The sequence below is a fragment of the Solanum stenotomum genome, chromosome 10 (genome assembly GCF_019186545.1).
Source record: "Solanum stenotomum isolate F172 chromosome 10, ASM1918654v1, whole genome shotgun sequence".
Classification (NCBI taxonomy): domain Eukaryota; kingdom Viridiplantae; phylum Streptophyta; class Magnoliopsida; order Solanales; family Solanaceae; genus Solanum; species Solanum stenotomum.
Window position 1 is genome coordinate 34,389,318 of NC_064291.1, and position 25,711 is coordinate 34,415,028.

A 25,711-nucleotide genomic window follows, 5' to 3' on the forward strand; every position below is an offset into this window, starting at 1 on the left:
TTACTCGAGGCACCATCGTTCCCCGAGACCGCCACCACACGTCTAGAGGCACCGTCGTGCCCCGAGGTCCCCACCCCATGCCTCGAGGCAACATCGTGCCCCGATTTCCCCACCCCACGCCTCGAGACAATGTCGTGCCCTGAGGCACCGTCGTACCTCGAGGCCGCCTACACCCCCGCCTCGAGGCATCGTCATTCCCCGAGGACCCCCACCCCTTACCTAGAGTCATCATTGTAGGCTGAAGACCCCACACCTCGCCTTGAAGAAATGTCGTACCCTGACCGCCCCCTCCCGCCTCGAGGCACCATCGTGCCCTGAGACCCCCTCCCACCCCCCACCTCGAGGCATCGTGTTGCCACGAGGACCCCCCTCCCCCCCACACGCCTTGAGGCACTGTCGTGCCCCGAAGACTCTCCAGCACCCGCCTCGAGGCATCGTCGTGCCCTGAGTACTACCCCACTCACCTCGACGCACCGTCATTCCCCGAGGACCCCTCCCACTCACCAGTCTCGAGGCACCGTCGTGCCCCGAGGCCCCCTTCCACCCACCATTCTCGAGGCACAGTCGTTCCCTCAGGCCCCCTCCAACCCACCAGCCTCAGAGCACCGTCGTACCCCGAGGACCCCCCACCCGCATTTGGGGACCGTCGTTCCCCGAGGACCCGCCCCACCCGCCTTAGGGCACCGTCGTGCCTCACGCCCCCCCACCTCGAGGCACCGTCGTTCCCCAACGACCACCACCCACCTACCTCGAGACACCTTCATTCCCCGAGGATCCCCCCAAAGCACCATCGTTTCCTGAGGCGTCCCATCCCAGTCTCGAGGCACTGTCGTGCCCAGAGGAACCCTCCCGACCTCGAGGCACCATTATTCCCCGAGGAACTACCCAGCCTCGAGGTATTATCGTACCCCGAGGACACCCTCCTCCGCCTCGAGGCACCATTGTCCCCGAGGCCCCCCATCCCCCACGAGCTTCCCCCTTCCCCCGTCATGAGGCATCGTTGTTCATTGAAGCCCCTTATACCCCCGCCTCGAGGTACCATTATTCCCTAAGGTCCCCTCGCCTTTGGGCACCATCGTTCCCCGAGGACCCCACCCTATCGCCTCGAGACACCGTCGTTCCTCAAGGACCCCCAACCCCCTCCCCTTCCCCCTCCTCGAGGTTCCGTCGTGCCCTGAGGACCCCACTCCCCGCCACGAGACATCTTTGTTCCCCGAGCACTGCACCCCCGCCTTGAGGCATCGTCATACCCCGAGGCTCCCTATCCCCCACCTCCAGGGACCATCGTTCCCCAAGGCCCCCCAACTCCCACCTCTAGGCACCATTGTTCCCTAAGGTCCCCCCCCCCCTCGCCTCGAGGCACCATCGTTCCCTGAGTCCCCCCATCTCAAGGCACTATCGTGCCCTGAAGCTCCTCACCCCCCATCGCTTCGAGGCACCGTCATGCCCCGAGCCCCCTCCCCCGCCTCGAGGCACCTCCATGCCTTGAGTACCTGATCCCTCCCCTGCCTCGAGGCACCGCCGTGCCTTGGGACCCCACTTCCCTCCCCCTTCTCAAGGCATCATCATTCCATTAGGACCCCACCTCGAGACACCACCGTCTTTCCCCGTGGCCCACTCCCACCCCGCTGCCTCGAGGAACCATGCCCTGATTTCCCCCTCCTACCGCCTTAAAAGAAAAAACCAAACTTAGAAAAATGTACTTAACAAAAAGAAGCGAGCAGAAAAACTGAGTTTGATTCTTACCTTAATACAATTTGTCTCTCCAAATTTTAACAATGAATGGGAATAAAAAGGAAGGAACCAAGGGTCTCGTTTTATCCCATCAATGTTGATCCTCTCTGCATGTACACAATTCTGAGTAAACAAATCACTATGGAATCACTAAAGGACACAAGTTATGCTGAAGTTTCACAAATTAATCAAGAAAAAGGAGATGAGAAAAGGAACACTTATACTGGAATATAGCAAGGAATAGGTAGAAGACATGCTTAAGGCATTCACATTTAGAATGACCAATCCGGGAAATTTGGAAGGATTTTAATCCATGTTGAGCAATCAAACTCAAAAAAATCATATTTTCAGTTCTAATGATGACTAATCAAAAGCCAATTGATCATGCTAATAAAAGGGATCAATGAATTAAAATGAAAACATAGCACAAGAGGGAACTTTTTGATGGACATTTGTTTCAAAGCATCTTGCTTACAATTGAAGAAAAAGCTTTTTAATTCGTATCTTTTTCTTACAATTGAAGACGATAAATAAGGTTTCATATCTAAAGAAAAGGGAAATTGAACATGGAAATCGATCTTTCTGGACATTTTTCTGGTGGGAGAATGCTCAAATCTCTTAATATGAAAGTAGAGCACTATAGGGTGCTTTTTGATGGACATTTGCTTCAAAGCATCTTGCTTTTCATGACAATTTTCACATTACAGTTTCTGATGGGATCCCAATTTTTCTAGTCTTGTGAAGAGGTCCAAGCAACCTACAAGAGATTCATTTGGCTTACTCGACTTGCTAGCTAAATCCTTTCGGCTGGAGTTGCACGCACTCAAGTCAAGAGAAATGTCCATACAAGGATCGTGAGTTGTTGAAGTGAAACCACATGATGCACATGTGACATCAGATCTCAAGAGCCCGTAGAAAGCCCTATGAGCAATACACTGGCAATCTCTATTATCTGTTTAAGAAATGTTTCTTTGTAAGAGACAACGAGGAAGAGGAAGCCACAAAACTTTCGAGTTCGCAAGGTCTTAATACATAAATCACCCTTTCTCTTATCAATGAAATTGATCCCGAATGAAAGTACAAGCCGAAATTTTGAAATAGGAAATCAAGCATCTACATAAACAAGATATGTACTATATCTACTCACTGTGTTGTATTTCAGACACAAAGAGATGAGCCATTATCTAAGCAACAGACCCCAAAAGATGTCCTACATAGACAAGTAGTATCAGATTTATTCTCATCAAAATATACCTTTGATTGCTAGACTTGCTTTCCCGTCTTTGTCATGGATCTTGTTCAGCATTGAAATGAAGAACTCATGAGCATCCTGCAACTCGTAGGTAGCATGATTTTCTGAATGTTGCCACCAACTGCAAACGTAAACAATAATTCAATCGAAAAGAATGACTACATAGGTCTTCAACATGTCAAGTCTCTTACCAACATTAACAATTTCCACATCTAAGCATCCGATGATGATATCTTACTACATCATAGAGATTTTTATTTTGCCATTATAAGAGAATTGTACACTTGCATATTGCCCGGTTATAGAGGAAATGCATCAAATCTTGGTTTTACAATTACACTTATAATTGATAAGACAACTCTAATATTAACTAAAAGGGAGGTTGTGAATTTGTGGGGATTAAACATCTTTTACATTTTTGCAGATCCGGTTATAATTCAAGTATCTAGTAACAATAATTTAAGTGGCAAAGATAGATAGAAAGCTACTCGAGTTCAATCATAGGAGATAAATCCAACTAATAGTAACAGACCTGTAAACAAACTGAGTTGGACTATAAGGGGACCGATCACCAGAAAATATAGCTGAAAATATGAGATAATGTCACAAGGCAGACACATCCATCCGAGGACATCTTTCTGAAAATTTCTCGGTTATGTCTATCACTAAGGAAGTAATTTCTCAAAGGGGGTGCATGAAGCAACACTTGCAACACAGAATTCATGAAACAAGTTTTCCCCAAATTGTTCAAACCTCTTAATCCCAATGGAAAACATGATTTCGATTTCCGAATAAACAATCTCTTCATATTCTTTGAATCTAAATCTATCCCAAAACTCAACCTTCTCCTCTTACTCAATCGTATCTCACTCTCCTCAGCCCCATTTTCACTTCTTGAAAACCCCTCGATATGTTTACATATCACAGCCTTATCAAAATCAGGATCATACACATGATCATAACACATAAAGCAATAAAGCTCAGCCCTTTCCATAACTACTAAAATCTCATGTCCATCTTGAGACTGTCCATGCAAAAGGACATCATGGTTTGATTCTTTTGACAAACAACAAAACACTGATGAACAAATCAAATCTATGTTGCTCAAACTCTTAAAAAATGTCAAAGGGTGAGTGCCAGATTCTCCAAAAGTAGTGCGTTCTTGGAGAATCCGATATGGGTACGGCATCGAAAGTGAAGAGCATGCAACTTAGGATCAAACACATGTATAATCTGCCCAATTTCGACATCTCCAATGTTGTCCTACCAATGGAGTTGTCCTAAAACAATCTTGAATCAAATTGTACCTACATATACCATTTTTCACCTTGTACTCTGCAAGATGCTTGCAGGGCTTTGGATGGAAGTAATATGACCATCAGAGCAATGATTCTGGGAATCACAAGACAATCGATTTGGTTTGTCAAGACTAAGTTCCCATGGATGAGTGGTGTTCCTAACACATGGCCAGAAATGGTTAAATATCTATAGGAGTACATGCTATTAATTTGCAGCAAAACAGTGATATGAAAGGCACCATCTAGTAATTGTTTCAAATGTAATACTAATGGGGCTAGTAGAGGCAAATCTGGGCCTGCCTCAGTAGCATTCTGTATCAGAAACTCAGATGGATATTTTATTATGCTGAAGCCAGAAAGTTGAAAGATTGTGTAGCTATTGAGGCTCAAATCAAGGTTATTAAGAGTGGCCTGGAGTATTGTCTAGCTAATGGATTGACACCAATAATCATGGAATCTGATTCATTAACAACTATGAAGATCTTAAATGGTATATGGTAGGTACCTTGGTTGATTTCTGTGAATGTGAGGGCTATTCAAAAGATGATGAGCAATGAGAATGTGGAAATAGCTCATGCATACAAAGAGGGGAATAAGTTGGCAAATTTTTTGCACTAACTATGCCTTCACTTGTGCAGGTACATGTATTAATTAGTTTCAGAGCATACAAGATATTTCACAAACAGCTAAAGCTATTATACAATTAGAGAAAAACAAATGCCCAAATTTGAGAATCCGTAAATATCAAAATAGGGCACCATACAATGCAAATGAATAAAGCGAAGACATTTGATTACAAATGCTACAAACAAAATGTCTAATGGATTCACACAGGCTACTAGAAAAGGCATTCTGACATTCATGAACGTGAACTCACAGATACAACCAGAATGTCTAAGGATTCCCCCTGCTATTTTGACATTTCTTTACTCTTATATTTGGGACGCCCAATTTTTCTAGTTATAACATTGCTCCTGCAGTATATCTCAACAATAAGTTCCTAAATCATCACACTCAAAAGCAACTCCTAGATAATGGTAAGATATTAACCTCAGAAAACATTTGGCTGTCGGAGCTGTCATTTCAAACTTTAAGTAATTTAAAACAGCCAACTCCATTTTCAACACCTGCATAATACGTAAGTTTTAGTGTCACTGCAAAGTTTAACCACTACGGGTTCTGTGAATCAAGATCATATACCTCCTCCTTGAAGTAAGTGTTGTTTGTTATGTAGCAGAACTTTTTGACTTGAGGTGCATAGATCTCCTCATATTTTCTGCAATAAAGCTTTTATCATATTAATATCTTAGAGCATTTTCTTTCAGATATGCTTGAAATATTTGAGGAAACAAGAATATGAAAAGCACTCAAGGAAAATTTTGTAAAGATTATGGTGAAAACATATGCAGTAGAGGGTAAGAAGGTATTTCTTACGATGCGATCATCATGCAAGCTACTCCAAGCAACTGTAGTCATTGGATGTCCATCAAATTGCCAGAAAGATATCAATCAGTAGTTAATTGTCAAATGCAGTGTGTTTGGGACAAGTATGTACTCCTTGGCAACCTATGCCATCAAACAAGTTCCGTATAAAACTGATGAATTTCTGAGCTCATCCACATTAATTAAGTCGTAAGTTGGGCACACTGACATTTTATCAGGGACACAACTGTAAAGAAGAAAGATATTAGAAGTTTACCTCAACAAGCTAGTTAATTAAGATAACACGCATGCCAGGATTGATGTCTTTCTGTACTTTTGCCATGAAATCTGTGGAACGTCTTTTCTTTGCCTAGTACAATGAATAACATTAAAACGTGTTCGACAATTGGCAGCAAATGTTAGTAAAACTGCAATTCAGTTAAAGTTAGTACCAACATCCAATTCAAAGAGCCAAAGAGCTAAAAAGAGATAAGAGGGTAAACAGTTTTATACCTCAGAGGCTTTCAAGTGTTTGTATATGTCACAGGCATTGTAGCACATAGTTGTGGGTCAACAAAATTGTTATCAATGTTGACAATTTTATCCCCTGATTCCAAGTCCACAACGCATCTTCCTTGCATATATCTGCTGCAGGAACAAGGACTACTCTCTGCTGAAAAAATCAAAACCTGCTGCTCTGACATGTTCTGAGATGTAGAGGGTGCTTCACACCTTCTTCTCGATGGAATCAACTGTAGCCGATTCATGGTCATCTATGTATTCGACCTCCGGACTTCTCACTGTGTCAAAAGTTGACATAGATTCATCCATGGAGACTAATGATCCATCTGAGTGAGATGGAGAAATGTCCATATTGCAAGTGACAGAAAGAGGAATGATAGTGATCTTAGGAACAACAATTTGAATAAAAACAGGTTTGATGTTTAGTTTGATAGAGGGAGATGCTGGCAGAACAGCAGTCCCTGAGGAACAATCTTTTTTTTTAAATCTACTCTCATTGCAAAATAGCTTATAAAATAAAACATTTGAACTTTCTTCAAATGTTCAAAATGCAAAGTGGACAGATAAACAAAAAGCAGGAATTGGGGGAAGATGTTTCAAATTTTCCATTCATAATACTTTTTAACCATTAAAAGAATACTTAGACATAATCACAACAGTGAAGAATTCAACTTTCAAATATCACAATCTCGACAAAAAAAAATTCCCGCAAATCCCCTCATATAAAAAACGCTCAAATCACTCCACTATATTTTCTCAAATTTAATTTTTACCCAGTATCTTCAATCATTTTACTTATTTAATCCAAGAAGAAAATCCCAAAAAAAAATCACAAAACCGACCTACATTTTCGTTGCATACACAAATTTATACAAGAAACTCCATAACCAACACAAACAAAAAAGTAATTCATTGAACCAGTAATCAAAAAAATACATAAAAAAGAAGAAGATAAAACCCAATATTCCAATTATTTTCCTACAGTAAAAAAAAATACATATAATAAACAGAGACAAAAAACAGAGCAACACTCACAAGTTCGGATGAATGAGAAGTCGAGTATACTAGAAGAGGCAGTTGTATGATTCGAGATATTAGAAAGTTCTCGTCATTTCTTGGCCGCTCCAGCATTCAATTTTCCGGCCTGATTACTCTCCAACCCCGATGAATTCGCAGCTATTGCTTGTCTCTTCGCCACCACACTCGAAATATCAAAAATTTTGAACCCTTATCAAGAAAACGAAGAAGAAGATGAAGAAGAAGTCGTTGCTTGAAATAGACGTTAGGAGCGGACAAGGGTTCAAACTTTTGTGAATGAATATCACTAAGACGTTTTTCCATTCTTTTCAAAATTGAAATAGATGGAATAATATATTATTATGCTAATTTGTCCTACGTCCAAATCTACACTTCACAATTTTTTTATAAATAGTTGATTTGCATTTTTTTTGAGATTTTGAGATTTTATTTCTCTTAGAATAATTTTCAAAAATGAAATTGTATGTTTCTTCATCATCTATATTTTTATTCTTGGAGTTAATTTCCACCAATTGCATATTAAAATTACTTTTGGTTCATAAAATGTCAGTTGAGAGAGAAGAAAGTCTTTGACGTGTTACATATTTTTTTGAGAAAAATAGAAGTAGTTGAATGATAATTTTGTTCTGAAAAGAAAACACAAGTAATTTTTATAGACAATTCTAGAAATACAAGTGAGCATCCATACAAATAACTCTTTAATCGAAAAACAAAACTTATTTTCTCAAATAGAAGTAATTCTCCATTAGTCTCAACATATATGATATACTTTAATGTCAAATGCCAAAGAGCCAAGCTTGGATACAAAATCAAAGGGGTTGGTGGATTCTTAAGTCACAAAGTAAGGTTGTATCATTCTTGAAATTTGAGATAACAATATGTCAAAATCAATGCTTGGGAAATTGTTTCTCTCTTATGTGGGATTTTTTCCTACAAATCTTATATATAACCTGAAAAGTTGGCAACTGAGAGAGTGATTTGTGAGAAATGTAATATCCTCGGAATTTCTCTTTAGTAGAGTGATAGAAGCGACAAATTTATATGCTAATTTTGGTTACGTGAATTCATGGTCTCTTGTAAAATTAAATATTTTATAAAATTAGTAAATTATATGTTGATCAGGGCTTAAGCCTAAATGATGTCGTTTACTTGTCTCAATATAATACTAAAGCAATAAGATAGAATTGTTATAAAACCATTCAATTGTGGATATTTCTTTTCATCAACCTAACGTAATGAAACTATTTATTGTAAGTCTTAAAGTTGTACTAACGTATTTGGTTAAAGGATGTAAACAGATGTTTTCTAAATCTTATAAAAGTGTATCTTGTACCCTTGTGAAAGAGACACTTGAAGAAATTAAATAAGGCTCTCAACTTTATGCACTCCATCACCATTTGTCTCCCTTTCTTGTTTATATTTTTTCAGGCCACCACCCTCAATATTAGAAATCTTATTACCGTTATCTAAATAAAAATTAATGAAGATTATTATGATTTTATATATATGAAATATACTTTCAGTTAAAAAGGTACATTAAATTGTCTATTTTAATTGTTAAAATGGTATTAAGAAGAAAAAATGATAATTTCCTATTTATGTGTATTTATTAATTAAAGTGTTTTTAAAAGAAAAGAAACAAGAACTAAATTCTTTAATAGGAATAGAGCATTTTTATGAAGAAAAAGGGCATTTTGACCTATTAAGTAATAATGACATTTTTGAGTCAAATCATTGGCAGTATGAGTATTTTTGAATCAGATTATTAACAATAGACATTATTTTTAATCATTTTTCCGTAAGAAAAATTACAGAATATATTGTTTATATATAGAGAGAGATGGTTAGATAGATTGATTTTGAATTTATAAATTACAAGAATCGAGATTGACTTAGTGGTAATAGAATCACAAAATTCACCTTCACTGAATTGAAGGACTTTTTTTTTCTCCTCCCTTTTTTCGTTTGTCAACAATGTTTGAAACGAATCCAAATTATTCGAAGTGCACTATTAACCAAATGAATAGATAGAAAATAGATACAAAAAAGGGAGTGAAAGATGACAAAGTGGCAGGTTTAAGGGGTGGAAAAAATTGAGTTGATGCATGTCATGGACAATCTTAAATACAGGTTTAGGGGTGGGCAAAAATTTAAATTTAAGCAGGTGATACACAGCTTCTCTGTCTGAGCGGTTCATGCATGTCATGAACAATCTTAAATACAACATCAGGCTTTGCTAGCCTTAAAGCATTTAGAGACATCACTTTGAGTTCATCTTGTCTCGGACCAAACCACTCACCAACTATTTTGGCCATCTCTTTTGGTGATTTTGAGAATTTCCCGCATCCGTTCTCGATAACACGTGGCACATTTCCATCTTCTTGGAATGACCATAAGATTAAAAAAAATAGTGAATACTGAAGTACCTGACCAGCAATGTAGCCATTTAAAACTATAGTCAGTCCTCGAATCATAGGTTCTACAATAGTCCCTGGACCAGCCTATAGAAAATCAAATTAATCGGACTAGCTAGTTCATTTGTTTCTTTCCGTTACTTTGACGTGAGGCGTATATCATCTTCCCTCTTCACAATTTGTTTACGAAAGTAGACAGGTGGAAGAAGCTTGATGACATCAATAAGAAGGCTTACCTTGGTAATAATGCAATCACAATCGCCCATGCATTCCTCCAGTTTAGTGACAAATCCCTTAACCTACAATGTCGGTAATACATAAGAAACCCCAAGAACTCGCAAGATGTTCAACCATATTAAACCTTTATCAAAGTGCACACTATGTAGCATTAGTCTTAATGTTAGCCGAACACACACATAAACACCCGTACCCAGAACTAGCAAAACTTACCAAGAAAACAGTTTTTTACTCGAAGAAGTTTAAGGGTGAAGGTTGAATTTTTTACTACTTAAATGATAGCTGAAAAGGGGTTGATTGAATGGTCAATGGAGAGCTTCATAAAGAATATGCAGCAACCTCATACACCTTTTAGATAATACAATAAAAGTCTAGTAGAGAACCTACTAGAAAGTAAAGTTTCAAGTGAGACATACCTGGACATGTATTTTCCAGTCTACTGAATTCAATCTATCGGCAAGCTTCTTGTTCCGCCCACATATTACAAGGACCTGGCCTATTGGCTCCCCAAGCCCTTCATTATATAGTGCATCTGCAAGTGCTCGAGTTGTAGCCTTTATTGGCCCTATTCCTTCCCCACCACCAATTAGCAGTACGGCAGGTAGATGCCCCTCCATTTCAAGTTCCTTCCTCAATTCAAACTAGCATTTCATAACAAAACAATCTAGAAACTTTAATCATATTTTCACAGACAACCATGTAGAAATAATAACCGTTTCTACAAATCTGGAGCTGATTCAATCAAAATTCTCGATTGAATCTCTATAAATGGTAAAGAAATTAAAAGATATAGCATATTTACTAAGCATTAGATAGCATCTATTTTCTGCCTCATGACTAGATGTATTAATAAATCACGAGTCCTAATGATTTTAGTTTCTCCACCATTATCATCAAAACTTCACTTGCTCTTGTCCTATCTGACTAGGATAATTCATAATCTCGACACAATCACAAGTAGTAACAAATAGAGGTAAGAGTTATCTTTGGTCTGAATAGCATGCCCGTAGCTCTTTGACATTAAAAAGAAAGTGGGTAAAAATGAATTAAAATCATGTATTGTACTTATTAGCAAAGAGTAATACCTAATCTTGAGTTTGACATGATCCTAGACATAGGGGAATTGGAACTATCTGATAAGCATTGTTGCACAATTATTAATAATGACCATCATGAGGTACGTTTTGCGTTTACTTTTTCAATTTATATAATTTAAATGTAAAAGTTATATATGCTGGAAACACAGTTCATATGGTAAGGAGATATTATTACTTCCCAAGGTATGTTGTGTTCAGCACAATCCAAATTTACATTCTTATTGCTGAGAGTTTATTTTTGTAAAGATATGATACATCGCCTAACTAAACCTAGCTCATGAGTAGAGGATTGACCAAGTCCAAATAAACTGACCACCAATCCATTCTCCTATCGATGAAGGACTCTAACCCACTCTAACGTTTTTCAATAGTAGTTCACTAGAGACTAGCCTTGCTTTCTCTCTCGTTCCTCACCTATTTGCTTTCTTCTTTTCATGTTTACTCCTACGGAGAGTGCAGGACCTGCTAAAAACTATGAAACTGTTGTGTTTCCACAACACCTATTATATGTCATATAAGAAGCCAATCTTTATCTATTAATATTAATTTTTTTTCTTTAGAGGATTGAAAAAGAAGAAGTCATTCATCAGTACTTGACCAAGACGGTATCAAAATTATATAGATAAATATATTAAGATGTGGCTCGACCAGAGTACTTAAATCGAGAAGCATTCATTTTGATTCTCTTATCAAATTGAATACTTCTGATTTAACTACTGTGGTCTTGCACATCTTAATGTCTACATAAGTTTGACACCGTCTGAAATAGTTAAATCAGAAGTACTTATGTTAACTATTGAGCCGAATGAGAGAATATATTCATTTCATGCTGATATTATGACATTCTTATTCACATCAGAATCTGGATACTAGTATCATTCAAGCCATTGCATATATAGTGGTCTCTCCTCTCACTCCATACTGTATTCTGTGAAACATAGTATCTGCTGTAACTATTAGTGTTTGCACTTCTATTCTCAATTCTGAGCATTATCTAGAAACCAGCATACAAATACATATTCTATAACTCCTTCATTTTCTTTATCAAAATTCTTAACTCTCGCCTATGAGATACCACACAACCATATAATCCTTGTATTCTCACAAAAAATCAACTAATGAAAGAATAAAATAAAAATGGAAATACAATGAAGCTACGACCCATTAATAATTTAAGGAACTACTGTCCATTTAAAATAAATGCACAATTATAACAGAGACTCAATGTTCCAACCAAGGTAAGGTGGGGGAACTTCACTTACCTTTGGGCAAACAGGCTTCACAACTGACGGTCACAGGAAGGCCAAAAACTTTTATTTGAAGGCCAACTTTCAGTGCTCCTCTTGCAACCTCTTCCGATGGACAGTAGCACCTTGTAACAAGTTTATGAAACCTGAAAGTGGGGGGAAAATCAGTACTAGTGTCCAAATTACACATTTGGTGAATACGTGCAAAATGTACAATGTCAGATGACGAGGGCATAAATCAATTAATATGTGCGTTAAATATACCATGTTGGATGACAAGTACATAAATCCGTTACAACAGTAGTAAATATAATCTTCTTTAAGAGCCCCTTGGACCTCAAGATACGTAGAGACACATGCTGCATTAGCAACCTTCCTACAAACTATGAGAGAAGAACTCTAAGGTATATGACAGAAGAAACAATAATTAACAAATGTCAAGTTAGTCAATTGTAAGCTGGGTGTATGAGTGAATATATAGGTTCAAGAAGTCCAACTCCATAGAGAAAACCAAAAGACTAATAGTTTTTAAGCCAAAATGGTTTAAATGCCGCGAGATCCTAAGGTCAAAATGATGAAAAAAAATTCAAAGTAACATGCACAATAACAGAGAAAGTGGGGAAATTGATAATAAATTAACAATGTATGATAAGTATGAGATGTATCAATAGTGTAGTTTGATTTGTGTTGTTATGAGACACATTTATTTTGACCACAACAATTAGAGAAGGTCTTACAGAACCAAACAATCAAGGGAAATTCATTGTCGCTCAATAATGATTCAAGACTCACAATTCTATTGTAAACATACTCATAATCATATTTGAAATAAGACCACGCCAAGTGGTTTGTTTATTGCCACGAATCATGATATATAGCTCCAAGTCTATAAAATATTTGCGACATGAACATGGATTTCAATATTCAAAGATTAGTAACCAAAGCCTATAGCATACACATTGAGCCTCTAATGAATTCAGAAAAAAAGACATTCAAAATGTATTTCAATAAGATATATAACACTCAACAGCATACTAGGGCAACTTGTCCTTACCATTCCCATAATCAAATATACATTATTATTTGATACATTAAAATGGAGTAACTTCCCATTTGTGAATGTGTTAGTTTGCAAAACAGAAACTGTCCCTCTAACAGTCTTGTTGTATACTCCTGTTGCAGTAGTAACTAAAAAATATTTTTTCTTACACAAGTTAAGTCTTATATTTTCTGTCAGCAGACGTGCAGGCCAAACTAGGACATCATTATGGATTCAACTAATGAAGTTGTCTAACATAGAAATAAAAGCAGATGTAGCAGCAAAATTAGATTGATGAACTACACGAGGCGCATATGCATAATATGTCATTCTCCATAAAGGGTCATAATTTACCAAAAAGTTGTAACTCCTTGGCAATTGGTTGAAGGTCCACGGCGTATGATCAGTCCATAAATCAGTAACAAATACCTGCAATACACACCCTTTTTAAACTAATAAAACATAATTCACAAACATACACATACACTCACATTCTTAGTCATAGCTAACACATATAAATCCTACACTATCTAACAAAATCAACCAAAATGACCTGATATTTATATCTCCAAATTGTTTGTTGAACGTTACCTTAATGGCTTCAGTAGATGCCTTGTGACCCCCACCAGTATCACTCATCAAAATTAGCACCTGTTTTGGACATTCTGATTCAACACCATCAATGGGTACTATAAAACATATATTTTTAACATAGTAGACAAATAAAAACAAACGTATAAAGTATTATATTGAGAATTTTTTTACTTTCAAAAAGAAAGAAAGAAGTCACATTAATGTTTCAAAAAATATATGCAATGACAAAATTAATTTTTAATCGTCGATTTAAATAAAGAAGATTCACGTTCCATAATGTACTATTGATATAACTATGTCTATTTGTCAATCAAGCAACGTCTTTTAATGTCCTCTCCCTCCTGCCAAAACTCCCAACAGACATCCCTCTGTAAATTCTTATGAGGTCACTCAAAAGCCAAATCTATCTTCACTGATTAAGACGGCGATGACACAAATACATTTTGCGCTTCTGATCCAATTAATCGCGCAAATTTTTGGGGTAACTTTTTTCAACAACCACAAGTTACATTTCTTTATGTTATTTATCGGTAATCGATTTTATAGATAGGGGCATCTCCTCTTGTGAATAGGAAAAACAAAATAACTCTGGCATTTACCAAAATCATTCATCTTTCCTAAAATGAAATTCATCAAGCTTTTCGTGTATACTATGTTCTTGAATGAGAAATAAAGTTACATGTAATAAGTTATAACACAAATCTCAAACAAACCAAAAGGAAATGAGATCACTTTTAAGAAGCCAATAATGAACATTATCAGAATCTTGAAGAGATGAGATAAAGGGGACTAAGCAAAAGATGGCCCTCTTGGACTTAAAAGGAAAACAAATGTTAGTTGCATCTTTGTAAGAACTCTTTCAAGTTGACAACTTTCTATCTCGAATCCAAATTTTGAGTTATACAACCATGCAATTTCCATATATCATCCCTCTAACGGGAATGTCTTGGAAGGTGGAGAGTCCCTAGACTTACTATCATGTTTCACGGCCCCCGAATACTATTCCCTAGCTAGCCAGAATTATGCAAAAGACCTATCCATGTCCGATGCACAAACTATGAAGTTCTAACAGCAACTAACTATCAAAACAAATGTGTCTGCTCGCAGCGACATCGGCTGGCAGCTAACATCCTCACATCTCATGTGGTAGAGCATCTTTTGTACATAGTACATCAGATAATAATGTGAGGCCTTAACAACTTCTTCATCGACTTCAGTTATCCATGCATCGTCACATTTGTACCATTGGTTTCTCAAACGCAAATAAGTCACGTAGTGACCAGATTCTAACATTCCTGAATGTGTGATCACTGCAAAAATTTCAAATTTTGTATAAATATTTGATTCATCACCGTAAAACGAAAAGATTTTGTTCCCGTGTCTTTTCCTTACAATTGAAGATGAGAAATATGGCTTCATATCAAAAGAGAAAATAAATTGCACGTGGCGATCGATCGATCTTTTTGGATATTTTTCTGGTGGGAGAATGTTCAAACCGTTTTATATGAACGCAGAGCACAAGGGGGAGATTTTTGATGGACATTTGTTTCAACACGTCTTGCTTTTCCTGAAAATTTTCACAGTACAGTTTCTGATCGGATCCCAATTTTTCTGGTCTTGTAAAGAGGTCCAAGCAACCTACAAGAACCATTCTCATCAAAACATACCTGTTGATTGCCAAACTTGCTTTTCCCTCTTTGTCATGGATCCTGTCCAGCATTGAAATGAAGAACTCATGAGCCCCTTGTTGCTCGTAAGTAGCATGATTTTCTAAATGTTGCCACCAACTGCTAACATAAACAACAATTCAATCCGAAAGAATTACTACACTACATATGTCTTCAACTGCCAACTTCAATCAATGTTATTTCCACGTATAAGCATCCAATCTAAGAGAATTTCAACTTGTATATTGTTTGGATTTCAAGGAAATGGATTAAATTTTGGTTATCAAAAAACTCACAATTATCCTATAATTGATGAGACAACTCTAATTTTAACTAAGAGCAAGGTTTTTCAATTTGTGGGGATTGTTATCTTTTACATTTTTACAGATCCTGATCCATAAAGAATGAGCATGTGGAAATAGCTCATGCATACAGAGAGGGGAATAAGTTGGCAGATTTTTTGACTAACTATGCCTTCACTTGTGCATGTACATGTATTAATCAATTTCAGAGTATACAAGACATTTCGCAAATAGCTAAAGCTATTGTACAATTAGAGAAAAACAAATGACCAAATTTGAGAATCCGTAAATATCAAAATCGGGCACCATACAATGTAAATGAATAAAGCGGAGACATTTGATTACAAATGCTACAAACAAAATGTCTAATGGATTCACACAGGCTACAAGAAAAGGCATTTTGACATTCATGAAGGTTAACTCATAGATACAACCAGAATGTCTAAGAATTCACACATGCTGCAGGAAAAGATAACGACACTCAAAGTAAATTGGAATCCGCTGATAGAGATACCAAATACTGAAAGGGAAATGATATAACAAGAAAAATTGGGCATCTTAAATATAAGAGTAAAGAAATGTCAAAAATCAACGGAACAACTACAACTCAGTTCTGCAAATACAATCAGCTGAATGAAATGATACCTCAGTCTACTAATCAATTTTGACAATGGAAAGGTTCCAAATTGGAGTCTTTAGACAGTGGTATTAGTTCCGCTGGAGCTCAACCTGTTAGGGATGAAAAAATGGATACCTACCTATGAGTAATCAACAGAACAAAAATAACAACTTAGATCTGCAAATACAATCAACTGAATGAAATGATACCTCAGTCGGCGAATCAATTTTGACAATGGGAAGGTTCCAAATCGGAGTCTTTAAACAATGGTATTAGTTCCTCTGGAGCTCAACCTGTTAGAGATGAAGAAATGGATACTACTTATAGTCATATTGTAGCTATGAAGATCGATTTGAGTTTCTGTGAGAGTTTGATGCTTGCCATAGTTGAGAAGGAATCCTCGGTTCGTGGGACTTGTGAATGCCCAAGGTGAATCTCTACTCGACCGCGAGATTGTGTTTCAAGAACATCGATTCAGCTTGCAGCTCTCTCCCACGATTTCTCAAGGTCGTCCAGAGCTGTTGTACTGTCTATGCTTTCTATATTTGTTTTGTTTATTTTTATGCTTAGCGTTTTTAGTAATTGCATTATTAAATTTGGGCTTGGGTTGGACTCAAGTCATGTATATCATGGCTTAATTTTTGTATAACTTACGTAAATTTTATAGTGTAAAACCTAAATTACCTTTTATCCCTATTTTTTTTCTAATTACAGAAATTCCATGTTTTTTAGACAATCTGGATACATAACTAAGGATCAGGATACATTATTGCTGATACATTATGTATCAATCTGTTGCACCAATTAAGGGAAAAAAAATTGAAAATCAAATTAAGATCCCATAAATTACGTTATACCATTCCAAATTACTGTCAAGAATTCAATCATATAGCGTAGCAAACAAAAAAAACATCAAAATTCAAATTTCTTCTTCTTGTATCTATATCTGCTATGCATTGATATGGACTGCGTCTTTCGACAACAAAAGACCCTTGTGTAATTATGTGTGATGCAGGTTTCTTGAATGGATTGGTTATTGTTGTGGTGGAGATGAGAAAATTATTCAGAGTTGTGGCCTATGAGCAACATATATTTTTTCCAGATTCTTCTACTTCAACTTGTAGATATGTTATGTTTCAGCTTCCAACAACTGCTTGTGATTTACTGGCTCAAGTACCGCCTTCTCTAGCTCTAGACTCTAGATACATGTTTGGCATGTACCTTTCTCCTTTCTGCTACAAGAAAATTATACAAATAAAGGGTAGTTCAGTGCACTAAACGTTGGCTATGCATTGATACAATAAACAAAATGGCTGAAGAGATACATAGCTTGATGGATACGTGTTTGTGTGGTAATTGTTATGTATCAGATACATTTAGTATAAATTCAAATTTACGTATCATGCCTAAAAATTAGTGCATGATATATTACAATTTATGTATCTTATTTTATATGAGAGATATTGTATTTTATAAAGAGATACATTATACATGTAATTATTTCAAATAACATTTTTTTTATGTGATGTATAATAAAGTGGTGATCAATTGACATGTATATGATATATATAATAAAGTTTGAAAACTATTGAATTTGATATATATATATATATATATTATGTATCATGCACATATAATTAATTTGATACACATTGTCTTAGCTATTTTACATAGAGAGTTTATAAATCAAGTGTATTTATTGGGTAATGTTTACATATATATAGTCTTCTAGTTCAATAAATATGGGTGCATGTATCTGCTAGTAAAAGATTGCCACTAACATGTATAATATACATATTGTTGAATGTGATACATAGTTCTCTAGTTATAAAACATTATGATTTATGTATCAAGATTGAAAATGCATTATATAACTTGATACATTAGGTAGTATTTATGAATCAAGTACATTTATATTGAACATGATAAACACAAATAGAATATTTAATAACATTAGAGTTATGTATCAATACCTTAAATATGAACATGATACATTGCACAAAACAAAGTCTATTGTAGCAGTGATGTATCGAATTAGTAATAACACTAACAAAAACTAATTTAAGAATCAAATAAACGAGATACATTGAAAATATGTATCTTTTGGTAGTGAAGATTGTGTAATAACAGATGCAACTTTTTTCCTTCTTCTTTTGAACGTTTTTCAACAATAGATTTGAAACTCGAGTATGCATCCTTTTCTCGACTTCTCCGCTCTCAAATTCTTCATGATTAACGGATCATTTCGTTGATTAGATCTATTTTCACGAAAGTTTTCATCATCAGAATCAAATACACAAGGTAACATACTAAAAGAGGGAGCAAAATACATATGTATAAGAAAATTGTAGATGAAAAGACTAATTTTTTTTTTAAAAAAAACGACAAATTGAAGAATTTGGAAGAAAAAAAAATTGATGAAGAAATAGTTCTATCTCTTTTTGAACTTGAAATTGATGAACCGGAGAGAGAATAAATTTGAAATTCTCAAATGGAATGATGAATGTAACTGTCAATATATGAGAGTGATTTTAGGCGTGAAAATAGAAACAAAATCATTGAATTAGAAGGGTTGTGAATAATGTATCCGGAAAAGGAGAGAAAAAGAGGAAAAAGGGGATTTTTGCATTATTTTGAAATGGTAGGGAATTTTAGAAAATATGGAAAGAAAAGTTGTGTAGTAAGGTAATTTATCCTTAATTTGTCAGTAAATGGGCAAGACCCAATGCTTTTGATTAAAAGAAAAAAAAAACTATACACTAACTGTACATTATGAGACACTCAAAAAGCTGAATATTGCTTAACTATACGTGAAGAATACACTGACTATATATGAAGTCCTAAATTTTAAATATGAATTCCGCTCAATATTTTGAGTCTTATGATATATAATTCGCTCGAAACGATTTATATTTGTGATACTTTAAATTTTTAAATCAAAAAACTTTTTTGAAACTTTAATAAAAGAAGAAGGAAGGAAGAGTGAGAACAACAAGTAGTAGAAGAAGAAAGAAGGAAGAAGCCGGTAAAAGTGAAAAGAAGTAGAAGAAGCAAATTCGATTAATTTTCGATAATTTTTAAAAATTTAGCCTATTTTCTCATAAAGCAAATGGTTTTGAATGACCACTTTTCGTAATTACCCCATTTTTGGCTATTATTTTGCTAATTTAATCATTGACTACAAATACAAATATGCTAAAGAATGTATATTTTGAGCCCACTTGAATGCTGTATACAAGTAGACCAAGCCCAATCTTTTAGAAGCGGGCTGGATTAATATGTAATGAAAAGAGCCCAACTTCTAACCTGCCTTAAATCTTTGACAAACCCTTTCTCCTCCATACCCATCGAACTCTTCTTTGCCGCTTACTTGTATCTGCTAGCGGCGGCAGTGAATCAATATCAAACCCTAATCTCAACATGGCGACGCCTCAGATTAGTAAAAAGCGAAAGGTATGTCAGTTCAATTTCTCGCTGTCATTTTAGATCTAACAAAATATGGCTTGAATTGATTTTTGTATGTGTTTAGTTTGTAGCAGATGGAGTTTTTTTTGCGGAGTTGAACGAAGTGCTGACAAGAGAGCTGGCTGAGGATGGTTACTCGGGAGTTGAAGTTAGGGTTACTCCCATGCGAACTGAAATCATCATTAGAGCCACTCGTACTCAGAACGTTCTTGGTACCTAAAGATATATATAAGCAAAATTTCTCTTGTTATTTTTTCTTCATGAAATTTAGAGATAGAGTTACATCCATCAGCTAGCAGAGTAGATGTAATTAACATTCTATAGAGCAGCAACTAGATTCATCCTACCGGATAAAAAGAATACAGCATTAACTGTATATATTTGTTAGACTCGTGTACAAACAAGGTTAACCAGACACTACTTTATACACTTAAGGTTCTCACTTTTTAGTTTAGTTAGTCGAGGTGCTTGCTGCTAACCCTGACACCACAATTATCAAATAAAATTATACCCTTGATTAGATTTATATTATGCATTTGTAAATAAGGATTTAATTTTTGCAGAAGGCTTAAGAACTTATTGTAAAGATTCTGAATGCTGTGCATTGTGCAATGCAGATTACTCTCTCTATTTCATTTAGCTGTCTTAGTTCATACGTTGCTCAAAAAAATGTTATTTTGTATTTAGATAGATTGGGTTCCAAAAATGGAGGTAAAAGTGATACTAGGAGAGATTAGACTTCTCCCAGTGTGATGTTATGTTCTGGGGTACTTACTTTTATCAAAATACGAAATGTCAAAGATGGTAGAGGAAAAAACTTTTTATGTGGAAATGGGAAACATTTTGGATAACTTAATAAAATAGGATAATTAGTTTGAATAGAGGCAAATGAATCATCCTTGCTTATTATTGGATGAGCTGGAAGTAGTTGTCTTTTAATGGATTGAATTATTAGTTGAGTAAGTGTTTGTGTCTGTATTTTCCAGGTGAGAAAGGTAGGAGGATCAGGGAGCTGACTTCAGTTGTTCAGAAGCGTTTTAATTTCAAGGAAAACAGTGTTGAGCTCTATGCAGAGAAAGTTAACAATAGGGGTCTCTGTGCCATTGCTCAGGCAGAGTCACTGCGATACAAGTTACTTGGAGGACTTGCTGTCCGAAGGTCTGTTGCTTGGTTGCACTTGTTCCCTGCCTTGATTTTTCTTTTTCGTCTGACTTTTGAAAGTCTCATTTTTTCTTTGCTGCCTAACTTGAAAGCCATCTTTACAGCGAGTGTGCTAGTACCTTTCTCGTGTCTGAGGGTGACTATAATTGATCCCATCTATTTAGGAATCAGAGAAATATATTTATACCTGATTTCCTATTTTGATGAATCTAAGTGAGGAAACTTCTGATGACGTAAATACCTGAGGAAAACAAAACTTTCTGATAAAGAAGGTGTAATCAAGTACAAACTGTACGGATACAAAATATCCTCCAATATGGTTGTGTGCATATTTTGGGTCCCATTATGCATGCATCTAGGCAGTGGTGGTTCCAGGATTTTTACCTGGGGTTCAACTAATAAATTTTTTAAAAACAATGCATTCCCTGAGAATTCAACCTTAGATGTTGGGGGTACATTTTGAATTTCCTAGACCACTGAGCTAACCTTTTTGCCGAGGGGGATCGGGTGAATAGCCTCCTGCCTCCCCAGATCTGTCCCTGCATCTAGGTGTAGTTAGTAACATTTCAATACAGATTCATCTTCATCTTTTCCAAGGGTGAGATGATATCATTGTAATTAAGGTGACGCAACTTTTTAAGGTCACCATGCATCATGGCTATTGAAAGCAGATTTTGCCATGTAAAATATGTGTAAAATAATTATATTTGTTAGTTCAGTCAAATATTTATGTTGCACGTTTTTTCTTCAAGATTAGGTAATTTGTTGGAGTTTAATTTGCATGCCATGATCAAATTCCGCGGATGTCTGCAACTCTTTGGTATAATTGTTTTACCAAACTTATCCTTTGTCATGATATAGGGCTTGCTATGGTGTTCTGAGATTTGTAATGGAGAGTGGAGCCAAGGGATGCGAGGTTTGTTGGGTGTCAATTTCCTTCTCTATATCTATCTCCAAGTAGACGTTCTTTGAAGATTTTTATATTGGTCTCTTTTTCTTTAGGTGATTGTTAGTGGAAAGCTCCGTGCTCAGCGTGCCAAGTCCATGAAGTTTAAGGATGGTTACATGATTTCTTCTGGCCAACCGGTTAAAGAATACATTGATGCAGCTGTTAGGCATGTGCTACTTAGGCAGGTTAGTGTCTTGTCTTCATTTATTTTTTTACTGATCTGTTATTTTTGTGCTGCAGCTTTGTTATTGTTATTTAACATTGCTGCTACTTTACGTTGTTGTCTATTTACTTTATAGGGTGTGCTTGGTATCAAAGTCAAGATCATGCTTGACTGGGATCCTAAGGGTAAACAAGGGCCTATGACTCCATTGCCAGATTTGGTGACTATTCATCCACCCAAGGAGGAAGGAGAGTTTGTTGTTCCTCCTCCTATAATAGCTGCTCCCGCGATTGAGGTTCTTCCCGTGGCATAAAAACCTGTGTTATGATGTTATCTTTGTTCTTGAGAACTACTGCACTAGCTGGCTTGTGTTTTTTATTTATTTTCCTTTTTCACTGCTGAATACCAGATTTTACATAGTGAACCATTTTGCTCTAGTTTCTGTTATGTAAGATACTGACTGGTAAGCATTTTTGTTAATCTTCCATCTCCCTAATTTGTTTTTTACTTTGAAATGAAATTGTTTTTGATGTTTCACTTTATTTAATATAAATCTGTGCACCTGTAGGGCAACTAGGGGTGTCCGGTAGGGGGAGGAAAATACTTTTGGAAAATGTTTTCCAATTTTTTCATAGTTGGTTGATCAAAAGATTTTTTGCTAAGGAAGCAAGTATCTTGAAAATAAGGAAAATTACTTTCCTAGTTAAAGTAGAGAGCAAGTTCAGTAAGTGGAAATCTAAATGGCGTCTTTTCAATCTTCCAACACATTTCATCTTAATGCAACATCTCTATCGTCCACTTACGGCATCTATTTGTATTGTATACACATATTTTTAGGATAGTATTTTTTGTTTATGTATCAAACACAAAAAAAATAAAGAAATTCTCTCCTTTGTACCGACACCTTAGATCTTTTAATTTCATTATGTGTGTACTGTTAATGGCTTTAAACTTGGAAAGGGGATATTCCTGTGGAGTTGCCACATTACGTGAATATCTAAGGTGTTTTTTTTTATCAAATAACACAAAATATGTTGTGAACGATAATATTAAAATATTTAATAAAAAATAATAATGAAATTGTAAACAACAAATATTGCAAATAAATAAGTTAGAACGTAAATAATATCACAAGGTTAAAGTACTAAACTCTGCTAAAATAAATCTAATAAGTATTAATTACAAGACTAAACATTAAAGAAAAACTAAAATTAGGTTATGTTATCAATGTAAAACTAAAGAATAAAGATTCAACATTATTGTCATTTTTAGTGTTGAATTGATTTTTTTTTGTTTACATTAATATTGATTTGATTTTGATTTTGATTTGAGCTTTATTAGAGTTACTAATATCTATGGAGTATAGACTATTACTTTTATTGGACCATTCAATACGTTAACATATAAAAACTATAAAAATCTATAAGAAATTTTTATAATTATATCAAAGTAAATAATTTATGTATAAAATAAATTTTAAAATTATATATATATATATATATATATATATATATATGTTGGGTTGGTTTGGACTTAAGTTACTTTTTAAAGTTAAAATTAAATCAACCCACGTATAATTGAATTTTTTTCTAATACTAAGCCAAGTCAAATCCATCCACTAATCAAGTTTATTTTCTCGATATGATTAGATTTACGATTTGGTTTGGTGCAGTTTTTAATTTGATTTTGTTCTAACCTTACTCGTAGTAACGTCTTGACCAGCTAAGTGGTACTAGGTGTATCCGCAGGTAGTTATGTAGCAAATTATGAAGATGCATATCATGTGGGATTTATGTGCTTATGAATGTCTACTCCGTTTCATTTTATTTTTTCATGTTGATTTGATGAAAATATCTATAGAGGTCTATTTTATTAAGTTAATCTTATTAATTATTGCTTTGAAAATTTTATAGTGTTTTTTGGCCAAACTTATTTTTTTTTAAAATGATTATTTTAAAAATAAGATGTTTGGTCAAAAGCTTTTAAAAGAAAATACGTACTTCGAGAGAGTAGTAAAATTATTTTTCAAAAGCTAAATTATTATTTTTCTCTAAATTGTTTGAACATTTTGAACAAAAATATCCTCTAACTATATCTAAACTTTACGTATATTCTTCAACTAATATACTGAATAAAAATCATCTCTAATGTATTCAAAGTTTAGCAAATTTCATTCTTCCGTAAAATTTCTGTTAAAAAACATTAACAAATCCCACCGCATGTGCAATCACATGACTCTAAACGCTCCAAAAATCAAATCCCTCAAACTAGCCACATGCCATTTTTCTTGTTCGGCTAAAAAATTAAAGTTGTTTCGAATTAGCTTTTGCTATGTCTATTTTGCTAGGTGTATACGAATGATAATAGAAAATAAAAGAAAGTTAGGATGACTCTTCTTCTATATAGTGGTTGGATTTTAAGTATACTCGATGTGAGTTTTAAGCTACACTGTTGCTTCCCCAAAAAGTGATAGTGGGAACAACCTCAAACGAATGACAGTTTGGCTAACTCCAGATATCTCAAAAGTTTTGCAAGTATTCATAAAGTTCATCAAGTGTAGGTTTGGATCATCTCCAACTACATTTCTGAATAAGCCCTTCAAGTTCATAAGCTGGATCATCATACTTGTGATATTGAACTTCGCTCCCAAAGTCACCAGTGAAGGAAAAATAGCCCCAGTGGTACTAACTCCATTCAAGTTGGCCTCGTTGTTCTCATCATTATACAAAAGAGTAGCAGGTCTCTACTGTGCTCTAACTCTTTAAGGTGGGCGACGATTCGCAAGGGCAACCATCATCACCATCAGTTCCAATTACATGTCACACCCCGAGACTACCCTATAGATGCGACACAATGCGTATAGCCACAAGTGACCCAAGATAACCTCATGGCATGACATGACCCTAAGAAACATAAATAGACTCAATTGACTGAAAAGCGGAATCAAGTCTAAATTAATCTAACATACCATAAGAGAGAATCTAACACAAAACACATGCGAAAATCTACTGTTTGTTTGAAAGCCTCTACTCATAACGAGTTGCTAGGACAAGTCCTTAGCTAACTCTAAACTGGTTAAATCTGTAAAGAAAGTATTGAAGAAAATCATAGTAGGTTGTCCTTGAAACATGAGGACTCACCGAAAGTGATCTTGTACTGATTAGAGTCTGCACTAACAACAACATGAAAGATGTGCATCAAAATCTATATTATCAAACAATATAGGCAGAAAAGTATGCGGTCAATACGTGAAATGTACTGAGTATGAGAAAAATACATAAAACACGATTTTTGAACATGATAAGGCTGTAAAACAAGTTGATGCAATGACCAAATAAACATAATATGACAACCGATAATCTGATGTGAAATACATAGTATAAGGTCATGCAATATCTGAAAATATATCAATTTGTGGGAGGTATACTAATAACCGACATAAACCACGTGTGGTACTACATGTAATTTGATGTTCTGCTCCCACATAAAAA

At 35.6% G+C, this 25,711-nt stretch overlaps 1 protein-coding gene and 1 pseudogene across 3 annotated transcripts in view; one reads left to right on the top strand and one right to left on the bottom strand.

Moving 5' to 3' along the window:
* LOC125878264 (40S ribosomal protein S3-3-like) overlaps nucleotides 1–22,705 on the top strand; it is a 73,923-nt gene extending 51,218 nt beyond the window's left edge. Inside the window, exons 1-6 of one of the 3 annotated variants that reach the window (XM_049559469.1) lie at nucleotides 19,775–19,935; nucleotides 20,012–20,159; nucleotides 20,934–21,105; nucleotides 21,970–22,024; nucleotides 22,111–22,242; nucleotides 22,357–22,705. In XM_049559469.1, coding sequence (XP_049415426.1) covers nucleotides 19,903–19,935; nucleotides 20,012–20,159; nucleotides 20,934–21,105; nucleotides 21,970–22,024; nucleotides 22,111–22,242; nucleotides 22,357–22,533 — 717 coding nt within the window. In that variant the 5' untranslated portion in view covers nucleotides 19,775–19,902 and the 3' untranslated portion in view covers nucleotides 22,534–22,705. Of the gene's footprint in view, nucleotides 1–19,774; nucleotides 19,936–20,011; nucleotides 20,160–20,933; nucleotides 21,106–21,969; nucleotides 22,025–22,110; nucleotides 22,243–22,356 lie in introns of those variants that run through there. The other 2 variants (XM_049559470.1, XM_049559471.1) reach the window with 2 other exon arrangements.
* LOC125841543 (probable monogalactosyldiacylglycerol synthase, chloroplastic) lies at nucleotides 9,423–15,658 on the bottom strand (annotated as a pseudogene).
* Nucleotides 22,706–25,711: the final 3,006 nt, after the last annotated feature.